The sequence below is a fragment of the Rhagoletis pomonella genome, unplaced genomic scaffold (genome assembly GCF_013731165.1).
Source record: "Rhagoletis pomonella isolate Grant_MI unplaced genomic scaffold, Rhpom_1.0 Rhpom_scaffold_00004, whole genome shotgun sequence".
Classification (NCBI taxonomy): Eukaryota; Metazoa; Arthropoda; class Insecta; order Diptera; family Tephritidae; genus Rhagoletis; species Rhagoletis pomonella.
In genome coordinates this window covers 48,782,501-48,801,959 of record NW_023458558.1, presented here as the reverse complement: position 1 = coordinate 48,801,959, position 19,459 = coordinate 48,782,501, and the positions used below count along the sequence as shown (strand labels likewise).

Here is a 19,459-nt window from a genome sequence, read left to right as displayed (position 1 = left end):
TTTTTCTGATTTCTCACATTTTCAAAATGGTGCAGATTTTTGATGTGGTTTTCCAGATACACATACTACTTGATATACATATTTAAGTTGGCGGAAATATTTATTTTATTGAAAATGGACTACATATGTATGTATGTACATAGCGTTATAGGAGCTGCCAATCTGAATCGCAGCGACACCACATACAGCAAAATCACGATGCTGCTGGCATATGCAGACGATATTGACATCTCTGGCCTGAAACCCACGGATGTCAACGGAGGATTTTGCAGCTTGAAAAGATCCTTCGACTTCGCACCCATGGGTGGACAACGAAAACAAGGGCGCCCACGAACACAATGGAAGCACCAAGTGCAGAAGGACCTGTCCTGAGTTGGGATGAAAAACTGACGCAAATCCGCAAAGGAGAGAGGCAACTAGCGAAGTTTTTTGGTCTAGGCCTAAAACGACAAACGGGCCTAGACCAAACAACTTCGCCAGTTGCCTCTCTCCTTTGCGGATTTGCACCAGTTTTTCATACAAAGTCAGGATAGGTCCTTCTGCACTTGGTCCTTCCACTGTGTTCGTGGGCGCCCTTATTTTCGTTGTCCACCCATGCGCGCAACATGGAAAAGTAACAGAAGCAATGTGTAATCAACCAAAGCTGGCAGTATTAGGGGCATGTAACCAGATGTTGCATGTTGTTAGGCGAGGCAATTTCGAATACAACTTTTCGTTGACCCCAAGTACCCTGTTCTACTACTTACCCAGTTCCTACCACCCTAATGTCAGTATATTAATGCTCGCCAAAACTCATTAAACTGTTGCTAGGGAGGTATTTCGATTCGAAGGTAATTGCGATTTTTCGTCATATTTTCAGCATTTGCGAACTCGTGTCGAAGTCAAATTATCTATCCCGTACCCGCAGGTTTACGACCGAGCCAGCGGAGCCCTCCAAAAGCCTAGAACTGTTATAAAAAAATTTATTACCGCTGACACCTACACCGAAAAATTAAAAAAGCAACCCCTAGGTTCGGCCAAAAAAATAACTTCTTTTTCGAAACTGCCTTGAAAAAAAATTTATCTCATTGGCCAAATGATTTGCGTATGCTTTTAAGGTCGTACGGTGTAATGTACTTTATACATACATATAAATGTCAAGGCGTATTTCTACTTAACTTCGACAAACTTTATCTGAGTTGACAAAATGAGGCATCTATTTGTTCGGTAATAAATATACTTTTACAGTAATAGCACATATCTATGTACATATTTTACCACTTTCAGTAAAAATGTTTGCAATAAATGGGGGTCCAAGTTGAAAAATGAAGAAAAATAGTGGGTTTACGCGATGAAAACTCGTAAACGGTCTGCTTATGTCATCTTTCTACTGAACTGCTTTTTTTGGATCTACATATCTGGAGCAAAATTACTCATTTTTGAACCGATTTACTTGGCTGACATCACTCACTAAAAGAAAAACGCCGTTATTAAATTATTTAAATTTTTATTTGTCGTAACTGTCAATTCAACACTTTTAACATAATTATAATATTTCTACATGTTTCGAGTTTTGTGTACTAGAATTTCTTCATACATATTTATTATCTTACGGTCTATACATATCGAGCCCTAACCGCCAAAATAACGTAAGCGACATTTTCTTCAAAATTTTGTCTTAGATGCAGAAATGCATCTAGATGCTCTAGGAATAGTTCTGCATCAAAAAGAAAATTTTGTAAATAGTGTCGCTTACGTTACTTTGGCGGTTAGGGCTCGATATGTTTATGCCTATTATACAACAGAAGAAAAGTGAGCAATATGTGGAAACATATGCATACATATTATAGGTTTTGACATTTATATATGTATGTATGAGAATACAAGCCATCTAATTCCATTATTTAACTCCATATACATAAATTTCTGTGCTCATCACACTTTTTGTTACCTTTGACTCCACCAATTTCAATTCCTCTGCAAAAATTTGCACGGTGCTCATGAGTACACATCTTCTGTGGATGCTAGCATCAACAAGAAAGAAGTTCATGGAACCTTCATATTTTCTAAACATTTTTTGTTAATCATTTCCATATGATCGTACACAGATAAAATTGGTACGACAGTACCACTCTGCTGGGCTAATTCCTGCACAAACTTACGAATTCACACATATACTTGGGTGGTTCACAAGGTGTCGTACTTGTCGTATTGTTGTATGTTGTAAAGTTTTTAACGGCTAAATAAATGTTTAGAGGACTTGAAATCACCACCAACTATTTTTTAATTGTGTGAAATTTCATAATAAAACTTTTATGTTAGCTTGCGAATTCTTTAAATATAGTTTTAGCCGTTTAAAGTTTATGACATACAACAGTACGACAGTATACAACACCTTGTGAACTCCCTAACTGTGTTTAGTTTATAAAGGTTTGCATTTCTTGAACCACATGAAAATTTTGAATAGAAATCTAAGAATCACAAAGGGAGGTTGGAGCATATTCACTTTTGTATTCGCATAAATTGTTCGCAGAAAACGTGATTTTTTTTAATTAACATTCATGTTATGAAAATAAAATAATATCATAGGTATGTAGTATAAAATTGAGGAATATACGTATGTAATAAAGACCAATAGTAATTTTACAAAATTAGAATGTCATAATAAAAAATGTGATTAAATAATATGATTAATATGCATTTATGTATGTAGTGTGTAATGGCTATACATTTAAGAACTAGTGTGGAATATAGTGCGTTCAATCAGATTGAGAATACAAATCGGAAAATTCTTTACTCTTTTACTCGTCCAGAGTCTTCGCCAATTTAACAGCGAGTTTCATAGAGACCACTGCGGCCAATGTAGCGTACCCATTTTACAACATCGTGATCGGAGTAATTCAGTTTTGGTTCAAATACTTTTAGATATCGTACTTTAAATCCTGATGGCGCGAATGGTACTTCGAAATTCATTGAAATAGGTGGACGTGTCCATTTTTTCTTCGTATCCGTTTCTAACAACTCAATTTCCGCTGATAGTTGCGTCTCTTTCATGCCTGCCATACGCTTTATTTTCCACACAATTGCGTTGTCTGAAGCCTTGTATTTGGCTTTCCCCTTGAGACAAATCAATTGTACTCCCGAAGTGTTCAATGGCGTCGGAATTTTTACTTCTATTTTCTGACCTAATAGTGACGGTTTGAAATTCGATTTTAGTACTACTTTTACCTCCATTTTAGTACGGCCAACTTCTCGTACAAGAGGAATAACTCGGAATGGCAATGAAATGTCTTTGGTAGTGCGATAGCGCATTAACTCGAATTCTCCATCGGGTGGAATAAAACTAATGGAGTGCTCGGTTTCGAATTTACTCAATTTCACACACTGATGAAACTGACAGTCATCGATTACGACAACAGGCTTGCCTGAGCGTGAGGTTTCCGCCTCTGAATTGCCGCCAATGCCACGGCCTTTTGATTCCATCACTATTTTGTCATTTATACCAAATTTACACTCTGGCATTCCTGTATAAAGAAATTTAAAAAATTGTATTCTTGTTGCTTTAGCATCCTGTTTAGCACATACATACCTGAAAGATACGACTTCATAACTACTTTTCCAGCAACATGTGCGGAAAGCACTTGGCCCTGTGGACTCATCAGTAGATTCACGTACTCTAACACGTCGAGGAAAAGTTCATTGCGACGGTATTTTATGCCTTCACGCCGCCATCCGATTTGACCGGTTACCTGTGAGGTGATTTGCATTTGTTCTTCCTTAGTGGCCGACTTAATACCCTGCTGCGTTATGAACGTCTTCAGCGTGCCAGAGTCCGTGTTCTGCGGATAACCGAAGTCGAGTATCTCGTCGAGCAATTCATATATTAAAACGAAGTTATTCTTAATGTTTTCTTCAGAAATTTTACCAAAGTATGACTGCATTACTTCGATAATTTTTAATAGGAATTCGAATACCATTGCTGCATTTACATTTTGTTTGGTCACGGCAGCTAGCCAAATATTGGCACGCTAAAAAATATTTATTACGTTTATGTAAAAAATTTATTTTTTTAAGACTACATACCTTTATATGGAAAAAGCTTGTTCTTGCAATATTCGTTACCGGGGAACGCACTTGCTGCCTTGCATGGATGACGTTGACACGAAAAGCATCCACTGCATTACGTCCAATATCATCACGATATACGCGACTGATTAGTACCTCCCCCTTGTGGTTATATACAAATAATCCACCAATCATTTCAGCAAAAAGCCTTTTTCACTTCCTTCAATAGTATATACAACACCAAAACGTCCAACTCGAATTAAAAATTTTGCTAATTTTCACTTTTCTGTGATTATCGATCAACACCCTCTTTTTTCGATTCACTTGACAGCTGTCAACGAATTCGCTGCGTTTTGCATGGTTGTATTTGGAAAAAAATATTTTAATCAAAGCGATTCCATAGATTGCGTTTAAAATTCTTTTTAAAGTTTCTTCTTCTATTACATTAGCATAAGTGCATATATATTTTGATTAAAACAATTATAATTTTTATATTGGCCATCATAAAAATTCGGATGCTAAATTTCTAATTGGAATTTGTCAGGCCATATTAGAGACGTGAACCCAGCCAGTGAACAGCAGCCAAGTTTAGTAGGTACATGACTTTGCGGCTTGAATAACAAAAAAGGTTTTTATAGTTGGTTTGATATTTTCGACATTGCTGTTGTTACATTGAAATGCCTGTCGAGAACTTGGAAGAAGAGGGTCTAGAGAAGAACCCAAAACTGGAATTAGCTCAGTACAAGTTTCTCTTATCGCTACCAGAGCATAAACAAGATGCTGCCTTGAAATTGAAATTATTGGACGCAGTGCGTGCTGACAACATGGCCCCTTGGTACGAACACATATGCTTGGAATTGAATTGGGTAGTGGATAAGGATTTGCTTGCTCGTATGAAGGAGCAAAATCGTTTGGAGTTAACAAAGTTAGATGAAGCAATAGAAGATGCAGAAAAAAATTTGGGCGAGATGGAGGTACGCGAGGCCAATTTGAAAAAGTCTGAACACTTGTGTCGCATCGGTGACAAAGCTGCAGCCGAAACTGCTTTTCGTAAAACATATGAAAAGACGGTATCACTCGGTCATCGTTTAGACATTATCTTTCATCTTATACGTCTTGGTCTTTTCTACCTAGACCATGATTTAATAACCCGAAACATTGATAAGGCCAAACATCTCATTGAGGAGGGCGGTGACTGGGATCGACGCAACCGTCTCAAGGTTTATCAAGGCATTTATTCAGTAGCAGTGCGAGATTTTAAAGCAGCTGCTAACTTCTTCTTGGATACCGTGAGTACCTTTACCTCCTATGAACTGATGGATTACCCCACATTTGTGCGATACACTGTATATGTAGCAATGATTGCATTGCCCCGTAATGAATTGCGGGACAAAGTAGTCAAGGGCGCCGAAATTCAGGAGGTGCTTCATGGTCTGCCTGATGTAAAGAGTTACCTATTTGCACTTTACAATTGTCAATATGCCGAATTTTTCAAACACTTGGCTGAGGTGGAAAAGGTACTACGTGCAGATTACTTGGCACATCCCCACTATCGATTCTATGTTCGCGAAATGCGCATTCTCGCTTACACACAACTACTTGAATCCTATCGGTCGTTAACATTGCAATACATGGCGGAGGCATTCGGTGTAGATGTAGACTACATAGACCAAGAACTTTCACGTTTCATTGCAGCTGGTCGCCTCCACGCAAAAGTGGATCGTGTCGGCGGTATTGTAGAAACCAATCGACCAGATAACAAAAACTGGCAATACCAAGCTACCATTAAACAGGGCGATCTACTACTAAATCGCATCCAGAAGCTAAGTCGTGTAATTAATATTTAAATGTGGCATTCGATTTGTACTAGATAAAATGCGAAATAAAAAACAAATCACTTCCCCGAATTGTATTTTATTAAATAAAAAAAAAAATGTTCTTAAAATAAAACAAATTGTCAACTTTATTTTATATTTAGAAAAAGGTATGTAGATAAAAAAATTCTTTGGATTTGGGTGTTGTACGTTGAGTTTTAACAAGTACGAGTATTTTATACGCTTTAGTGAAAGCATCCGAGTGTCGCCGGTCTTTGGTAAACTAAATTTCCTATAAATACAAATTAATTTGCGTTCATCCTATAAACGAATGGCATTAAGCTAATGATTTTTTTTTGGTTTCAGGAGTCTACGATCTCATTTTTGCACTTCCAAGCTGTGCCATTATAATTATTACCCCGATTGTTTACTTCTTTTTCAAAATCACTTGGTCCCGCTGTCACCGTAGCTTGTCGCAGACCGCAGTCCAAAGGCACCGATGTATCGGCATTTTCGTCGATGGTTAATTGATTGTGAATGGGAGGATCGATGCGGGTGGACGGAGAATTCTCACCCCTATCCTTCGTGAAATCGACCACGCCCGGAATGTGATGCTGCGGTTGTTCGACGTTCTCACTGTGAAAACTATGCATATGGCCGCTATTGGATGCTCCAATGACTGCAGCAGTGGCGGCAGCATTCAACAAACTGCTACTATGAGAAGCTAACGCCGAAAAATTATTTAAATTATTGAAATTGTTTGTGGTGCTGTCATTGTTGCTCTGACGCCTTATGTTTGTGCTCAAATTCAGTAATGCATTCATCATAACTTTATTACGTTGATAATCTTTACGTAGATGCTGACGTATTTCGGTGTGGCAGTGCTCGTTGTTTGTAACAAGAATCTCACCTTTGTCAGTGGTGGTGACACGAGCTTTACAATTAAATTTTCTTGACAAATTGCACTGCCAATACTTTTTATCCTTGCGTACGTATTGTATGCCAAAAGTATGACCGTCATGTACCAAGAGAGGTTTCCCGCGCTGACTTAGCATAAACTCCAGTTTACCATGAAACCAATGCTCGCCAGGAGCAACTAAAGCGGACATGAAATAATAAATACATATGTATTAATTTATATTCTTCATAAAAAAGTGAATGATATATTGTTAATTAGTAATTATGTATGTCTTCATTTCATGGACAGGACATTTGGCGAATTCCCCAAAATTTACTTGTTTTAGATAGATGAATGTATGTATTATATCCTCGTGAAATTCAACTCTACAGAGTTCAATTACAAATTTGTATTACCTGTTTTAGAATTGATGACCTCTTGAATGATGCATGCAACGAGACATTTAATGGAAGGACGAATTTACTTATGTATGTATGTATCAGTGTTGGGCAAATTTTAATTGTAAAATCAATTAACAATTAATTAATTGTTATTTGCTTATACTATAACTAACAATTGGTTAATTGTAATTGTGCAGAATTATAACTAACAATTAACTAATTGTCAATTGTAGTGAAAAATAACAATTAAATAATTGTTAATTGTAGCGGTAGCAATTAACAATTAATCAATTGTTAAATGTAATTTTCTGCAATTAACAACTTTCCAATTGTTTTGTGAATATCATTAAAAATTAATGATTAAAAATGCCTCCTATATAGGCCTGGAACGTGGATATGATAGCTATCCACATCTCAGGCCTGTACCGTACTTTTCATCGAATTTATAAGTAGGTTAATTGTTATAAAAAAAGTAATTGCAATTAAATTAATATCGATATCGTTTATAAAAATGTTGAATAAATTTGGGCGAAGGTGTGACCCTTGCGGGACTCCAGATACAACGTCGTACTCTCTTGACAAGTGGCCCTTTACGCGCACACGCGGTTGTCTGCCAGTGAGATATGAGCGAAGCCACTGGAGTGCTTTATGTTTAATCCCATATTGATTTAGTTTTCTTTTAATAATAATTCGTGGTCCACCATATCGAAAGCCTTACTAAAGTCGGTATGCAATACATGAACATTACGTTCCTTGCCTAACGAGTTGAAATTTGCCTTGATGTAAATGTATAGGTTTGTGATTGTCGACCTGCCTCCGAGGAACCCATGTTGCTTAGTAGTAATTATGTGTCTGAATGCAAATGTTAGCTGTGGAAGAATTATTTTTTCGAACAACTTGGCCAACGACGACTGAATGCATATTGGTCTGAAGTTTATAACTTTAGATTGATCATCTGATTTTTATTTTCAAGGCAAATGTAAAATTGCCTGTTTCTGTGGATTTGTCTAGAATGTGTATAATAGGTTCGCAGAGACTAACAGCGCAGTTTTTTTTTTTAATATGTTTGGAAGGTCATCGGGTCCAGCGCCCTTGTTGATGTTTAGCGTCGAAATTTTAATTGGAAATAATCTAAAGTTTAATTGCAACTAATTTAATTGCAATTACTTTTTCAATCAATTAACAAGATAATTAAAAAATTAATTGATTAACGCCCAACACTAGTATGTAGTATATGTATGTTGGAATAAAAATAAATAGCTTTTGAGCTTCTTTAATGTCAGCATTGGATACTTAATTGAATTTTTTATTATAGGAGTTTGCGCCGTTTCAATGCTGAATTTTAATTGTTAAACAATTTAGTACATATATTTATCTTTTGTAAAATGTTCATATCTTTTTAATTGCTGCTAATACATGCTTTTTTGTTCTTTATTGTTTAAAAGAGTTAAAAATTAAAAGATAATACCTTATTACGCCTAATTATAAATACATATTTTAATATATTATATAAAAAAAGAAATAAATGAATATTTGAGGGAAAACGTTTTAAAGTAAGCAATAATATGTAAATATTGTTTTGTAAGAAAAACTGCAAGTTCAATCGAAATTGAACTCTTAACAAATTAAAGGACGCAATTGTTTTTTTTTTATCACTTGCACATCGATCCAAGAATATGATATACATACATTCTACCCTGCCCACCTTTAGTTCGACCACTTTGAAATATTTTTACTTCAAGAATGTATGAACTAAAAGTGTATAAACTAAAGGTGGGCAGGGTAGTACATATCGTACACCTAGATCTAAAGTGAGCTATCTTAAAATTCATAGAGGGAAATTTAACTGCTTGTGGATCGTACAGATTCAACGAAATTAATTTAAAAACAGGTATAACACTAGTTTCTTAGTTAATGTATATAATCATGAAGACAAAAAAATTCCATTAATTTGATGTAAATCCTATGGATTTATTTATGCAAAGAAATCGCCCAATTTTTTTTTAGTTGATCGCACTTTAGATCTATGTGTGCTATAGGGATGGGTAGTGGGGGGTTGAAATTCGATTTTTTCCGAATTAACATTTCCCAAACATTCGATTATTCGATTCAAAATTTGGTGGTGAAAATTCGATTTAATTCGATTTTTTTCGAATTTTCCAAAAATGTTTTTAATTGAAACTTCTTAATCGAGTTCGGAGATGTTTGCGTTAAATATTTAACACCAAGTTATAAAATCTGTATCGTTCGTTCAATTAAAAAAAAAAATTAAATAATCGCTTTCGCAGATGTATACCGTAAATATTTAACACCAAGTCATAAAATCTGTATCGTTCGTTCGATTTTCAAAAAGGAGGTAGGTGTTAAATGAAAGGGCTTGCCCTGTAGATGTGTGTATGTAATCAAAATCAAATTATTTAATAAGTTAAATAAATTACCCTAATATAGGTATCAATCGATGGTTTTGAATAAGGATTATTTTTTAATTACATTTAGGAGGGGTGCCACCAACGTAAAAGTCTCTAAACATTTAAAATAAAAAATCAACAAAAAAACTAGTTTTTTACAAACAAAATTTTTAAATTTGAGTTTGGAATAACATTTTCTTCTAGGCACAGATTTTTTATCCCGATGCATCAGTTCGAAAATCATGTATTTTTTTTTACGGTGCTAAGATCGTTATGCATTAATAAATGATGTAAAGCAGCCGTGCCCAGCGCAGGGCACTTGCCTATTGAATTCTGCCAGCGCAGGGCACTTGCTTATGGAGTTCTGCCGGCGTTGGGCATGCCTGATGTAAAGTGTTGCAATTCGATGAAACGCGAGGTGACGATATGTAATATTTCCACGTCTTAATTTTAATAATCCAATGTCCTGGATCGTAGGCACTTCATATTTTATTGTTGTCAATTTACAACTGCAACGAATATGCAAATCCAAGAGCATATGCACAAGATCCTGAACAGCCCTATTGTTCACGCAAAACTAAGTAAGTTTCTCTCATTGGGAGAGTAAGATACCTCATTCTCTGAATTTTGTTACTGGCTAATTCTTACTGGCATTTGCATAGCGAACAGAACTATTTTTTTATAGTTGCGTTCCAGATGCAGGGTTTTTTTTTTGCAGGAAAGCGTTCCAGGTGCCAAAAACCTGCATCAAACCACTTTTGTGAGAGTAACTTGCTTTCTCTCTCAATCAGAAGTTGCAGGTTTTAGTCCGAAGTTTTTCTTCCTGCAAGTTCAAGAAAAGTGTCAAACGATAGGCAGGGTTGCATTTGTAAACAAAAACAGACAGCAAAGAATATTAAGCGCCACGGAGACAATCAAATAAATATGTCAAGCATTGCATATGTGTAAGATTGGCTCGTGTCTTGCCCGCAAACGTCCAAATAAACGCGTTAATTCAACAAACAATTTTTTTTTTCTTGTCCGCGCACTTGCTCACCACGACGATCAGAAGGCAAGTGCACTTGTTTTTTGTCAAGCAAAACGCGAGACGGTTGATAAAGATATTTGATCGTCTCCATGGCGCTTAACATTAAAAAAAATGGAAGTAGTTACAGGAAAAGTTTTTTTTCGTGTTCCAGGTGACTTTTATTTTTTCTCTCTTGCTCCTCTCTTTCAAGGGAGTAATTTTGTTATTTGACAGTTTTACAGGTTTTTACACGAAGTTATCTGGAACGCAACTTATGTATGTTACCGTATAACCTTGAACTATGTATGTATGCATGTAGCCGATTTCAGTGATTGGGTGCATTCCAAAACGTCAAAATACAAAGCATCAGTCTCTTTTATTTCCATACCGCATTAGAAGAAAAAGTCTACCTTGCGCAACCAAGGTGAAAACTAGCATCTAACCGTGGTTGCGCATATTTGGCATTACAAGCTGCTGAGGTTTAGAAATAAAAATAAAAGAGACTGATTCTTTGCATTTTGACGTTTGGGAATGCAGCCATTCTTTTATAAAGGGAAGGTGGTACCTCAGAGGTGGTCCCGTACTAATTTGGATTACGAAAAAAACACGATGTAGGGAGACAGAGGTGGCGCAATCAGCAGTACCGCTACTTTGTTCTTGGCGAATTTGACAGAATCAGTGGTTCGTGTGACGTCATTTTAGCAAACTGTTTGTATGTATGCAGAGATGTTTATATGCATATAAATATGGCGACCTCCGTGGTTTGACGGTTAACACTCTTTCTCTCCTCCATCTCCAATTACTCCTTCCTATTCGTTGCTATCTTGACGTCATCACCTGCAGGATTGCGCAATCTTGTATTCTATCATTCTTGCGAAAAAAACGGTAATCTTGAATTTTTATATGAGAATTGAAGTTGGCTTGGTTTTTACTTAAAAATTACTAGTTTACATAACGAATACTATTGACATGCATACATATGTATGTATGTATTAGGGTTCATAGAAACACTATGTTTGGAAATTCATAAACGCTATATCAGAATATTGTTATTTGTGATAAAAAAAAGAGACACGTATTTTTTTATTTTGAAAAAAAAAGTTTTCTTAGAGGTCACGCAGGTCGGTTTTTTTATAAAAACGCTGATGTAAAACAAGCCTACAAATATGTACTACACATCGTCGTTTAATGTGCATAACCGCGTATCAACAAAATGCAAAACCGCGTATCAACAAAATGCAAAACCACGTATGTGAGGTTCCATAAATTATTTTCAAGAGAGTAGAAACACTCATATTTAAAAATGGTTCTCTTTTTTATAAAGAAATCGCATTTCTGGCTAGTATATTTCAGAACGCATGATTAAGGATTAAGCCAAGAGCTTGTGTGAGCAAATCCAATTTTTGGCAGCAAATGTCAGTTACGCGGTTTTGCAGAATGACGATACGTGGTTTTGTACTTTAAACGACGATATTTATCTATAAGCAAAAGGAATAAATGTTTAATACATTTTGCTTCTGGTTATATGGTATATACTTTTAGGCTTATTTTTTGCATAAAAATCAACTGCCTAATCATAAATAATAAAAAAATATATAATCTTTATACTTTCCTATGCACTAAAATCTTATAAGTATGTTTTTGTAACTTACCAAGTTCTCACAAGGTATGTGTCTTTGTTCACCCATTTCCCCTTCCTCTTGAGCACTTACCGAAAACACAATGGTTTATTTAAAAACTAGCATATTTTAATTGCTGTCTTGACTTGTATATAGCATGTATATGTTTGTAAATATGTAAGTAATTATAATAGCAATAAAACAAAAAAACAAAGTTGCTCGGTGCGGTGCGTATTTGAACGCACTGTATATTCTGATTGTGAGTCAATCTAAAGTTTTGCTGCATTCAAAATGAGCCGTTAAGGAACTTAGTAGTTACATATCTTCCATTTTGAAATTATGTCCTTCGGCTGGTGATATCGTTATGGAGTCAATGACGTGAGCTTGATGTTGAGCCTCACTCGTGCCGTCTTTTGAATGTGAGGATACGGCAGTATTCGAATTTAATTCGGACGGCGACAGTGTTGCGCCATGGTGGCTCAGCAGATGCTGTTGTTGCTCACCGCCGCCGCTCAAATGCGCTGAATGTGACTGATGAGATTGTACCTCCGACACACAGATCGCTTCGTCGCTCAGACTCGTTTGCGCTGGCGATTTTAGTGTTCTACTGCTGGAAGCTATCACTGGTGTTGTTGTTATAGGTGAGCTGAGCGAATTGGCACCACCACTGCCGTGTTGCGACTGATTACTTTGATTCGATGGACTTTGCAGATGAAGCGTTGGTGGTGGTGGTGGGAGTGGCGGTGATTGCATTAGCGGCGTTATCTCTAAATGCGGTTGATGTTGTTGAGATAATTGTTCGTGCGAATTCGAGTGATGCTGATGTTGCGTCAAGTGCGCCATGGTATGTGGCAGTTGGGAATGGTGACTATGGTGCATAACATTTGATGCATTCGCACTATGCAATAGATTCTGTATAATGCGGTTTGATCCTTGGCCGTTTCCTGAACTGCCAATCACATGTTGTTGGTGGTGATGGGGATGATGGTGATGATGATGATGCAAATTGATGTGACTGCTCCCGCTATCGGCAGTCGAGTTATGCGACATTAAGAGACTAGTAGCCGACTGAGAACAGTGGGTGTGCCCATGCGGAGAACTCATTAAACTCGCCCCGATTGGGGGCGGAGATATAGAGCCACCTACTGAATGCAGCGGTTGTTGCTGGTGCTGGTGTTGCATCTGTTGTTGTTGCTGTTGATTTTGATGCAACTGCAGTTGTTGTGAGGGAGAATTATGCATGGAGTTATGTGGTTGATACATAGATGCACCAATGACACTACTCACGGTCGTATGATGTAGCCGTGCTCCTGTGACAGCATTCATACCGCTTGCAGCATTATTGCCGCCGGGCAGTAGTGCGCCGGACATATTAATCGAATTTAAACTAATTGAAGGTGAGATAGAGCTTGGCACTGAGGTCGATTGCTGAACATTGGCATCGATAGAAAACCCGGCGCCACTCGTACTTCCACTCAGATTTCCTCCGGATGCGCCATTTCCAGCTCCACCGCCACCTGGTCCACTACCTCGCATATGTGGTGGATGGTTATGCACTCCTGTCGCTGATATGACGCGTCCCTGATGCGTTATGCAGCGTGCTCGGCACATACTAATGCGATAGGACTTGCAGAGCCAATAAGTTTTCATGCCTTGTTGAGTAGCCACAGTGTTGTTTCGGTTAAACACGCAATTACCGTGCAACAGAGACGTGGAAGAGAGCATCACCACATTGCTGCTATCTAAGAGTAATTGTATGCGAATATTTGTTGCATTTGGATTGAAATCAGATCACATTCGGCACATCGGTAAAGTCAAAAGTCAAAGATAAAGTAAATACGTAATATGTTAATATCGTTCGGATATATTATCATATTACATAATATACGAGCGCGTATGTAAATATATACAATATACAATATATGGAGAGCTATGTATGTACATAATCGTGAAAATTTTTCGTATTAACTAGTTACTATTAAAACAATTAGGTGTACAAGTATTTGTGCTGTTTAAGGTTTCAAAGTGAATTATTATGAAAGCTTGAAAGAAAAATACGAATCTGATCTAAAGTGAGACACAGATCCTAACTCAAAGGCATGTGCACATACATATCTGTATGTACTGTAAACGAGCATAGAACTTACTAAAATGATTGTTATACACATTTTTTATAAGCGTGTGCAAATAATTTTCAATTGCAAAATAGTCGAGGACTTATATGCCTTATTGCCAACAAAATATTATACATACATACATGTCTAAATTTACTGTGCATTGATATATAGTAACTATCGTACCTTTGCCCCAAGAGCGTCATATCCAAAAAGCATACACTCGAGAAAAACGGCTTCAAAGTTTACACCTTGAATGGTAAAAAGGCAGACGCATTTTTTTTGTAATGAGCTACAGCTTTGTATTTTTTACACAAAATGGAAGAAGAGATGGCATTTCTGCATACTTAACTCAAAAACTTTTCAATTATGGAACTCTTGTAGCAAAGGTAGGAAATGTATTCTTAAAAATAATTGAAGTGGTTGCGGGTAGTTACCAAGGCAAGGATGCCGTGAATTTTATGATTCAAGTTTAAGATACAAATTGTATTCACACATATGCATATATGTACGCACTTGAACTAAGAAGCTTCGCAAGAGCAGTTAAAGCTGGAAAATATTAATATAAAAACACTGTGGTGGGATTCTAGAAATCGCTACGCTAAATTTAGGGTGGTGTTATCACTTGCGAAGCGAATGATTTTGGCGAAGCGAACGGTTTGGAGAAGCGAATTTTAAAAGGAAGAGAAGGTATTAAAAGTGTTCGCGATGCAACGAACTTGCACAAGCTGGTAAAAGAGAACACTCTTAATGTATATTTAAGTTGCGTCCGCCAATCCATTCGCTTCGCCAAACCGTTCGCTTCGCCAAATTCATTCGCTTCGCAAGTGACAATACCGCCCTTATATCGATAAAAATTTCTAAATGAATACCATATGAGCCTAAAAATATGCAACGCGAAAAGCGGAACGTGTTCAATATAAAATCTTAAGCAATATACTAAAACAGGGCAGGCAAACCTCATACACGCAACAAAATAATATGGGTACGGTACAAATTAATTGAGGACCCAGTACTCAATAACTAAATTATTAGTTTAAATTGGAGATCTAAGCAAGATCTAGGGCCTATTCGAGGTACCTAATAAAGCGCCATTACTGCCGCACTGATGAAAATTTGCAACACTGTTGCACTGTCCACCTATAACACGTTGCTAGAAATTCACACCGAACGTGACACTTTAATAATTCGAGCAGCACTGCGGTTGTGATTGCAACTCGAACAAGCTCCTACTCACATCCAAGAAAACAGGTCAGAAGATCCAAATATACAGACAGTAACCAACAAATTCCACATAACACATTCGATTCTTAAGTTCTATTGCATCATTTATCAATAAGCTTTGTGCGCAAAACATAGCTTGGTGATATAATGGGCGTATGTAGTTCTCAAAAATATTGAAAGTCATATCTTCGCAGTCATTAAACAAACGGCTTATAGGTGGCTTACAAAATTGGTGATTTTTTTGCATTTCAATAATTTCGCCGTAAAACTTCAAAGCTCCAATGATGCATAGATCTCGTTCGAGCTTTTTAGGCTAAACTGAAAGTGATTGGTAAAGATATTGAGGCATACTCATAGTCGAAATAAAGTCGACTCTAAATTTAATAGCAGCGTTTTTGGCAGATATTAAATTGATAATTATGTCAAAAAGCTGGAACTAACTTTAGTTTCGTCTTTATTTTGACTACGTATATGTCCCATTGTTTCCAAAAATTGCAAACGTTTGCCAAACTTAACAAATTCAAAATCAGATTCGGATTTTGATGAAAAACCAGACGGATCAAGAGTCACTGAAGAGTTTTCTTTGGTAATAAATTCTTAAGGTTTTCTGAACTCAAGCAGTTATCGGAAAAATTCAAATTTATTATGTATCCTGATGTGACGTCACTTGAGAAACTGAACTTGTTTGATTGGCTGGAAATCGTAGATTGTGAAATGCAGCTGATTGAGTTTCAGTGTAAATATTGACTAAAAGCTTAGTCGAAAGAAGGAAATAGTTAGAATCAATCGAATTAGAAAGACCATCGGCCAATATGAGCAAAAATGCTAGTACGTAAATTTTGGAAACTTGGAATTCAATTCCAGATATATTAGCTGTCTGCAGAAGCTGGCGTTTGCACACAAGGTGCACAGAGACATTTAAGAAGACGCTGAATTCGTTTTTTTTTTTTTTAATTTTTACACTATTTAAGAGTCAACTAATGTCTGCAAAAACGGTGATAAGTCATGATTTCTTGTTGGCACGTCATGGCTACATAGAATAATTCGTTGGCAATAATGGCACGTGTATGTATAAAGGTTCGCCGGCCCTGTACTAGAAGTTATGTTTTCCTGGAGGCGTTGTATATTTTTAGGCAAAAGCCTTATTCATTTACAGGTCTTTTCTGTCCGTTACCGTTGGTTTTGTAACCGAAAAATTTTATTATCAAACAATTTTACGACTTCTGGTATCCACGATTCTAGGCACAGTCATGTGAAAAATAATAGGGACACGACATGTTTCTCAGTTTTTGCTATTTTTCTTTTGATTGTTTTATGTGTATTATTTTTCTATAAAATTACAGCTCATAGTGACAAAAACCATATAAGCCCAAATTTAGAACTTTGTAGAAAACATACATACATAAATTCAACACCAGTTTTACACTTTTACTAAGAATTTTTTGAAAAAATCTAGGTATGCAGTTTTATAGCCCATTAAATTCTAGCTTGCAAGTGCAAATTTCAAGTGGCTAATAATTCGCGTTGATTTTTGATAATTTTCTTTTGCGGATGGTATTATTTCCTACCATACAAGAAAAATTGTCAAACATACTTCGTATGGAAGAAAATGCGTGACACGGTCAGGAAAAAAGTTATGCAAATGCATATTTAGATTTTTTATCAAAAAATTCTTAATAAAAAATTTTTGATGTTGTAAAATGTCGTCGAGTATTTCTCTAAAAATTGAAATTTGAGAATAAACATTAAACAATCAAAAGAAGAATGTCCAAAACTGGTAAAATGCCGTGTCCTATTATTTTTCACATGACTGTACTTTAGTAGATAATGCAGTCAAAATATTCAAAAATTTAGCTATGAATATTTGTCAAAATTCTGATATTGCATATTTCACGGGGCAATACTTTGTTACCAGCTTATGAGATGGCAACAAAATTTGCTGGTTACAGGAGTTTACGGAATGCGAAAAGTGTTAAAAAATTGGCAAGAACTTTATTTACCGGTTACAAATTTTCTTCCATGCGTTTTGCGGAAATTCTCTTCCAATCTGCAGTTTTCACCGCACAAACAGGAGGCAAAAAATATTATGCCGGGTAAGGGACAACTGCTGATCTAAAAACCGTTTTCTATCAGTTGAATGTGACGTTAAACTGGCTTTGATTCTAGGTCCTATTCTTTAATCACTTGAATTTGCATACAGAAAATTTTCTAGGTTGTGTGTGAACATTAGACCGTATCACCATGTATAAAAAAGTTGAATTTGCTTTAAGCGATTTTGAACACTCACTAGGAGAATATTTTTGAGGAAGCTTAAACTTTTTTTTTCGTCACCCTGAACGGCGAAATTGGTTTTCTCTATATTGTCTTTATTTGATGTCCGATTTGTAAAACATTCAGTTATATATATAGAGCTATAATAATTAGGGCTTTCAATCCCGAGATCCCGGACACTTTTTCATGTCCTGAAATCCGGGGATTACAGCTCCAGGATACCGAGATTTTTACTGAGGTATTTACATAGTGAATGTGATGTTGAAAATGAAAAAAAAAAGAATTCACGTGCATTTGACATGAAAAACAAGAAATACAGAACCCCAAAATTTGGATTGAAAGTGAACTTGAGTCATTTGCACTCAGAAGATAATTTCGGAACATGCCTGAATAACTGAACTTGTTCAAACATTTTGTGCAACGTAAAAACGAAAAATCTGGTAGCAATTGAAAACACAAGAAACTTTTACAGTAGTGCAGAATTGTTCTTCATTTTACTTTGCTGGCGTTTTGTGCAAATTGAAAATCTGCAAATATATGTAAAAGAGTAATAACAAACATATTTCAAAATGGTTCTCTTTTTTATAAAGCAATCGCATTTCTGGCTAGTATATTCCAGGACAGCAGCAAATGGCAGTTACGCGGTTTTCTTTTTTTTCGTTCTGTTAAGTCCATACCGGTTATAATAATCAATTGGTAGATGTTATTCCCGCTATTTCGCCGGAGTTGCGAATTCAAGACTCAGTGATCTCGGAGATAGCAGCTATAACTTCTATCATGTGTAAATTATTTGTTGTTTTTCCGCAATATTTTTTATTAGTAACGGCCTCCAGCTCAATTAAATTGTTGAATATAATCAATATAGATACAGTCAGCGTCAAAAATATGAATACCCAGACGTTTTATTATTTATATTTTTCATAGCAAATTTTACTTATTTTTTTATAAAAATACAGTTAGCAAAACCAGCATAATCATTTTTTTCAGTTTCATAGTTAACTGGGGAAAATTCGAGTACGACCAAAAAATTGTCATCAAAATTTTCAACTTTTCAATTCCATTTCTTAGAAAAATGCAGTTTTGTAGCCCATTAAATTTTAGTATAATAAGTTGTAAGTTTCAAGTCTATAAAAATTGCCGTTGATTTTTGAGAATTTTTTTGTAGAGGGTGTTGCGCATTTTCTCCCATATATAGTTTAAAAAACTAAAACCTCGCTACTATAATTTCCATTCGTACTGTCATCAGGTATGTAACTTGAGAATAGAAATCGCTGCATCTTTTAGGCGCATCAATATTACATAGTTACATCCCGAGCTAATAAAAGGGAGGTAAAAATAGGATTTGTTCGTGTGTTATATGGAAGAAAATGCGAAACACCCTTAAAAAAAAAATCTCAAAAATTAAGCGTCATTTCTAGAGTCTTGAAACTTGCACCTTATTAACTAAAATTTAATGGGCTACAAAACTGCGTACTCGCAAATTTTTCTAAGAAATCGAATTGAAATGTTGAATGTTTGTATGGACAAATTTTGGGTGATTCTTGAATTTTCCCGAGTTCTATTTATATGATAATGAGAATGAGTTATATTTTTATGACAAATAAAAAAAAATTATGGAAAATACAAATGAGTATTCATATTTTTGACGCTGACTATATAT

General features: G+C 35.9%; 4 protein-coding genes across 6 annotated transcripts in view; 1 reads left to right on the top strand and 3 right to left on the bottom strand.

Moving 5' to 3' along the window:
- Positions 1–1,763: 1,763 nt before the first annotated feature.
- Positions 1,764–4,378, bottom strand: LOC118737704 (AP-2 complex subunit mu). The gene is made up of 4 exons (XM_036468404.1): positions 4,063–4,378; positions 3,569–4,007; positions 2,391–3,503; positions 1,764–2,156 (listed from the first exon to the last, which is right to left on the bottom strand). The coding sequence occupies exons 1-3, from the start codon at positions 4,237–4,239 to the stop codon at positions 2,806–2,808; spliced, it is 1,314 nt and encodes a 437-aa protein (XP_036324297.1). The 5' UTR covers positions 4,240–4,378; the 3' UTR covers positions 1,764–2,156; positions 2,391–2,805.
- Positions 4,379–4,622: 244 nt separating this feature from the next.
- Positions 4,623–5,951, top strand: LOC118737705 (26S proteasome non-ATPase regulatory subunit 6). Its single transcript, XM_036468405.1, has one exon. The coding sequence runs from the start codon at positions 4,722–4,724 to the stop codon at positions 5,889–5,891; it is 1,170 nt and encodes a 389-aa protein (XP_036324298.1). The 5' UTR covers positions 4,623–4,721; the 3' UTR covers positions 5,892–5,951.
- A 32-nt stretch (positions 5,952–5,983) lies between these two features.
- On the bottom strand, positions 5,984–12,310 carry LOC118737706. 2 transcript variants are annotated; one of them, XM_036468407.1, is made up of 2 exons: positions 12,224–12,310; positions 5,984–6,954 (listed from the first exon to the last, which is right to left on the bottom strand). In XM_036468407.1, exon 2 carries the CDS (start codon positions 6,911–6,913, stop codon positions 6,221–6,223), a length of 693 nt encoding a protein of 230 aa, XP_036324300.1. In that variant the 5' UTR covers positions 6,914–6,954; positions 12,224–12,310; the 3' UTR covers positions 5,984–6,220. The 2 variants fall into 2 exon arrangements, with proteins under 2 accessions (XP_036324300.1, XP_036324299.1); XM_036468406.1 differs by lacking the exon at positions 12,224–12,310 and having other exon boundaries at positions 5,984–8,335.
- Positions 12,298–19,459, bottom strand: part of LOC118737702 (la-related protein Larp4B-like) — a 38,599-nt gene continuing 31,437 nt past the window's right edge. The window contains exons 3-4 of one of the 2 annotated variants that reach the window (XM_036468403.1): positions 13,478–13,932; positions 12,298–13,402 (exon numbers count right to left, since the gene is read on the bottom strand). In XM_036468403.1, the coding sequence (XP_036324296.1) occupies positions 12,506–13,402; positions 13,478–13,932 (1,352 nt within the window). In that variant the 3' untranslated portion in view covers positions 12,298–12,505. Of the gene's footprint in view, positions 13,933–19,459 lie in introns of both variants that reach the window. The other variant, XM_036468402.1, reaches the window with a different exon arrangement.

Excerpts from the sequence above, each read along its gene's own strand:
- LOC118737704 (XM_036468404.1), bottom strand. The coding sequence starts at position 4,239 with ATGATTGGTGGATTATTTGTATATAACCACAAGGGGGAGGTACTAATC. Across the intron at positions 4,008-4,062 it reads CAAGCTTTTTCCATATAAAG|CGTGCCAATATTTGGCTAGC; the intron begins GTATGTAGTCTT and ends AATATTTTTTAG. Across the intron at positions 3,504-3,568 it reads TATGAAGTCGTATCTTTCAG|GAATGCCAGAGTGTAAATTT; the intron begins GTATGTATGTGC and ends TTCTTTATACAG.
- LOC118737705 (XM_036468405.1), top strand. The coding sequence starts at position 4,722 with ATGCCTGTCGAGAACTTGGAAGAAGAGGGTCTAGAGAAGAACCCAAAA.
- LOC118737706 (XM_036468406.1), bottom strand. The coding sequence starts at position 6,967 with ATGTCCGCTTTAGTTGCTCCTGGCGAGCATTGGTTTCATGGTAAACTG.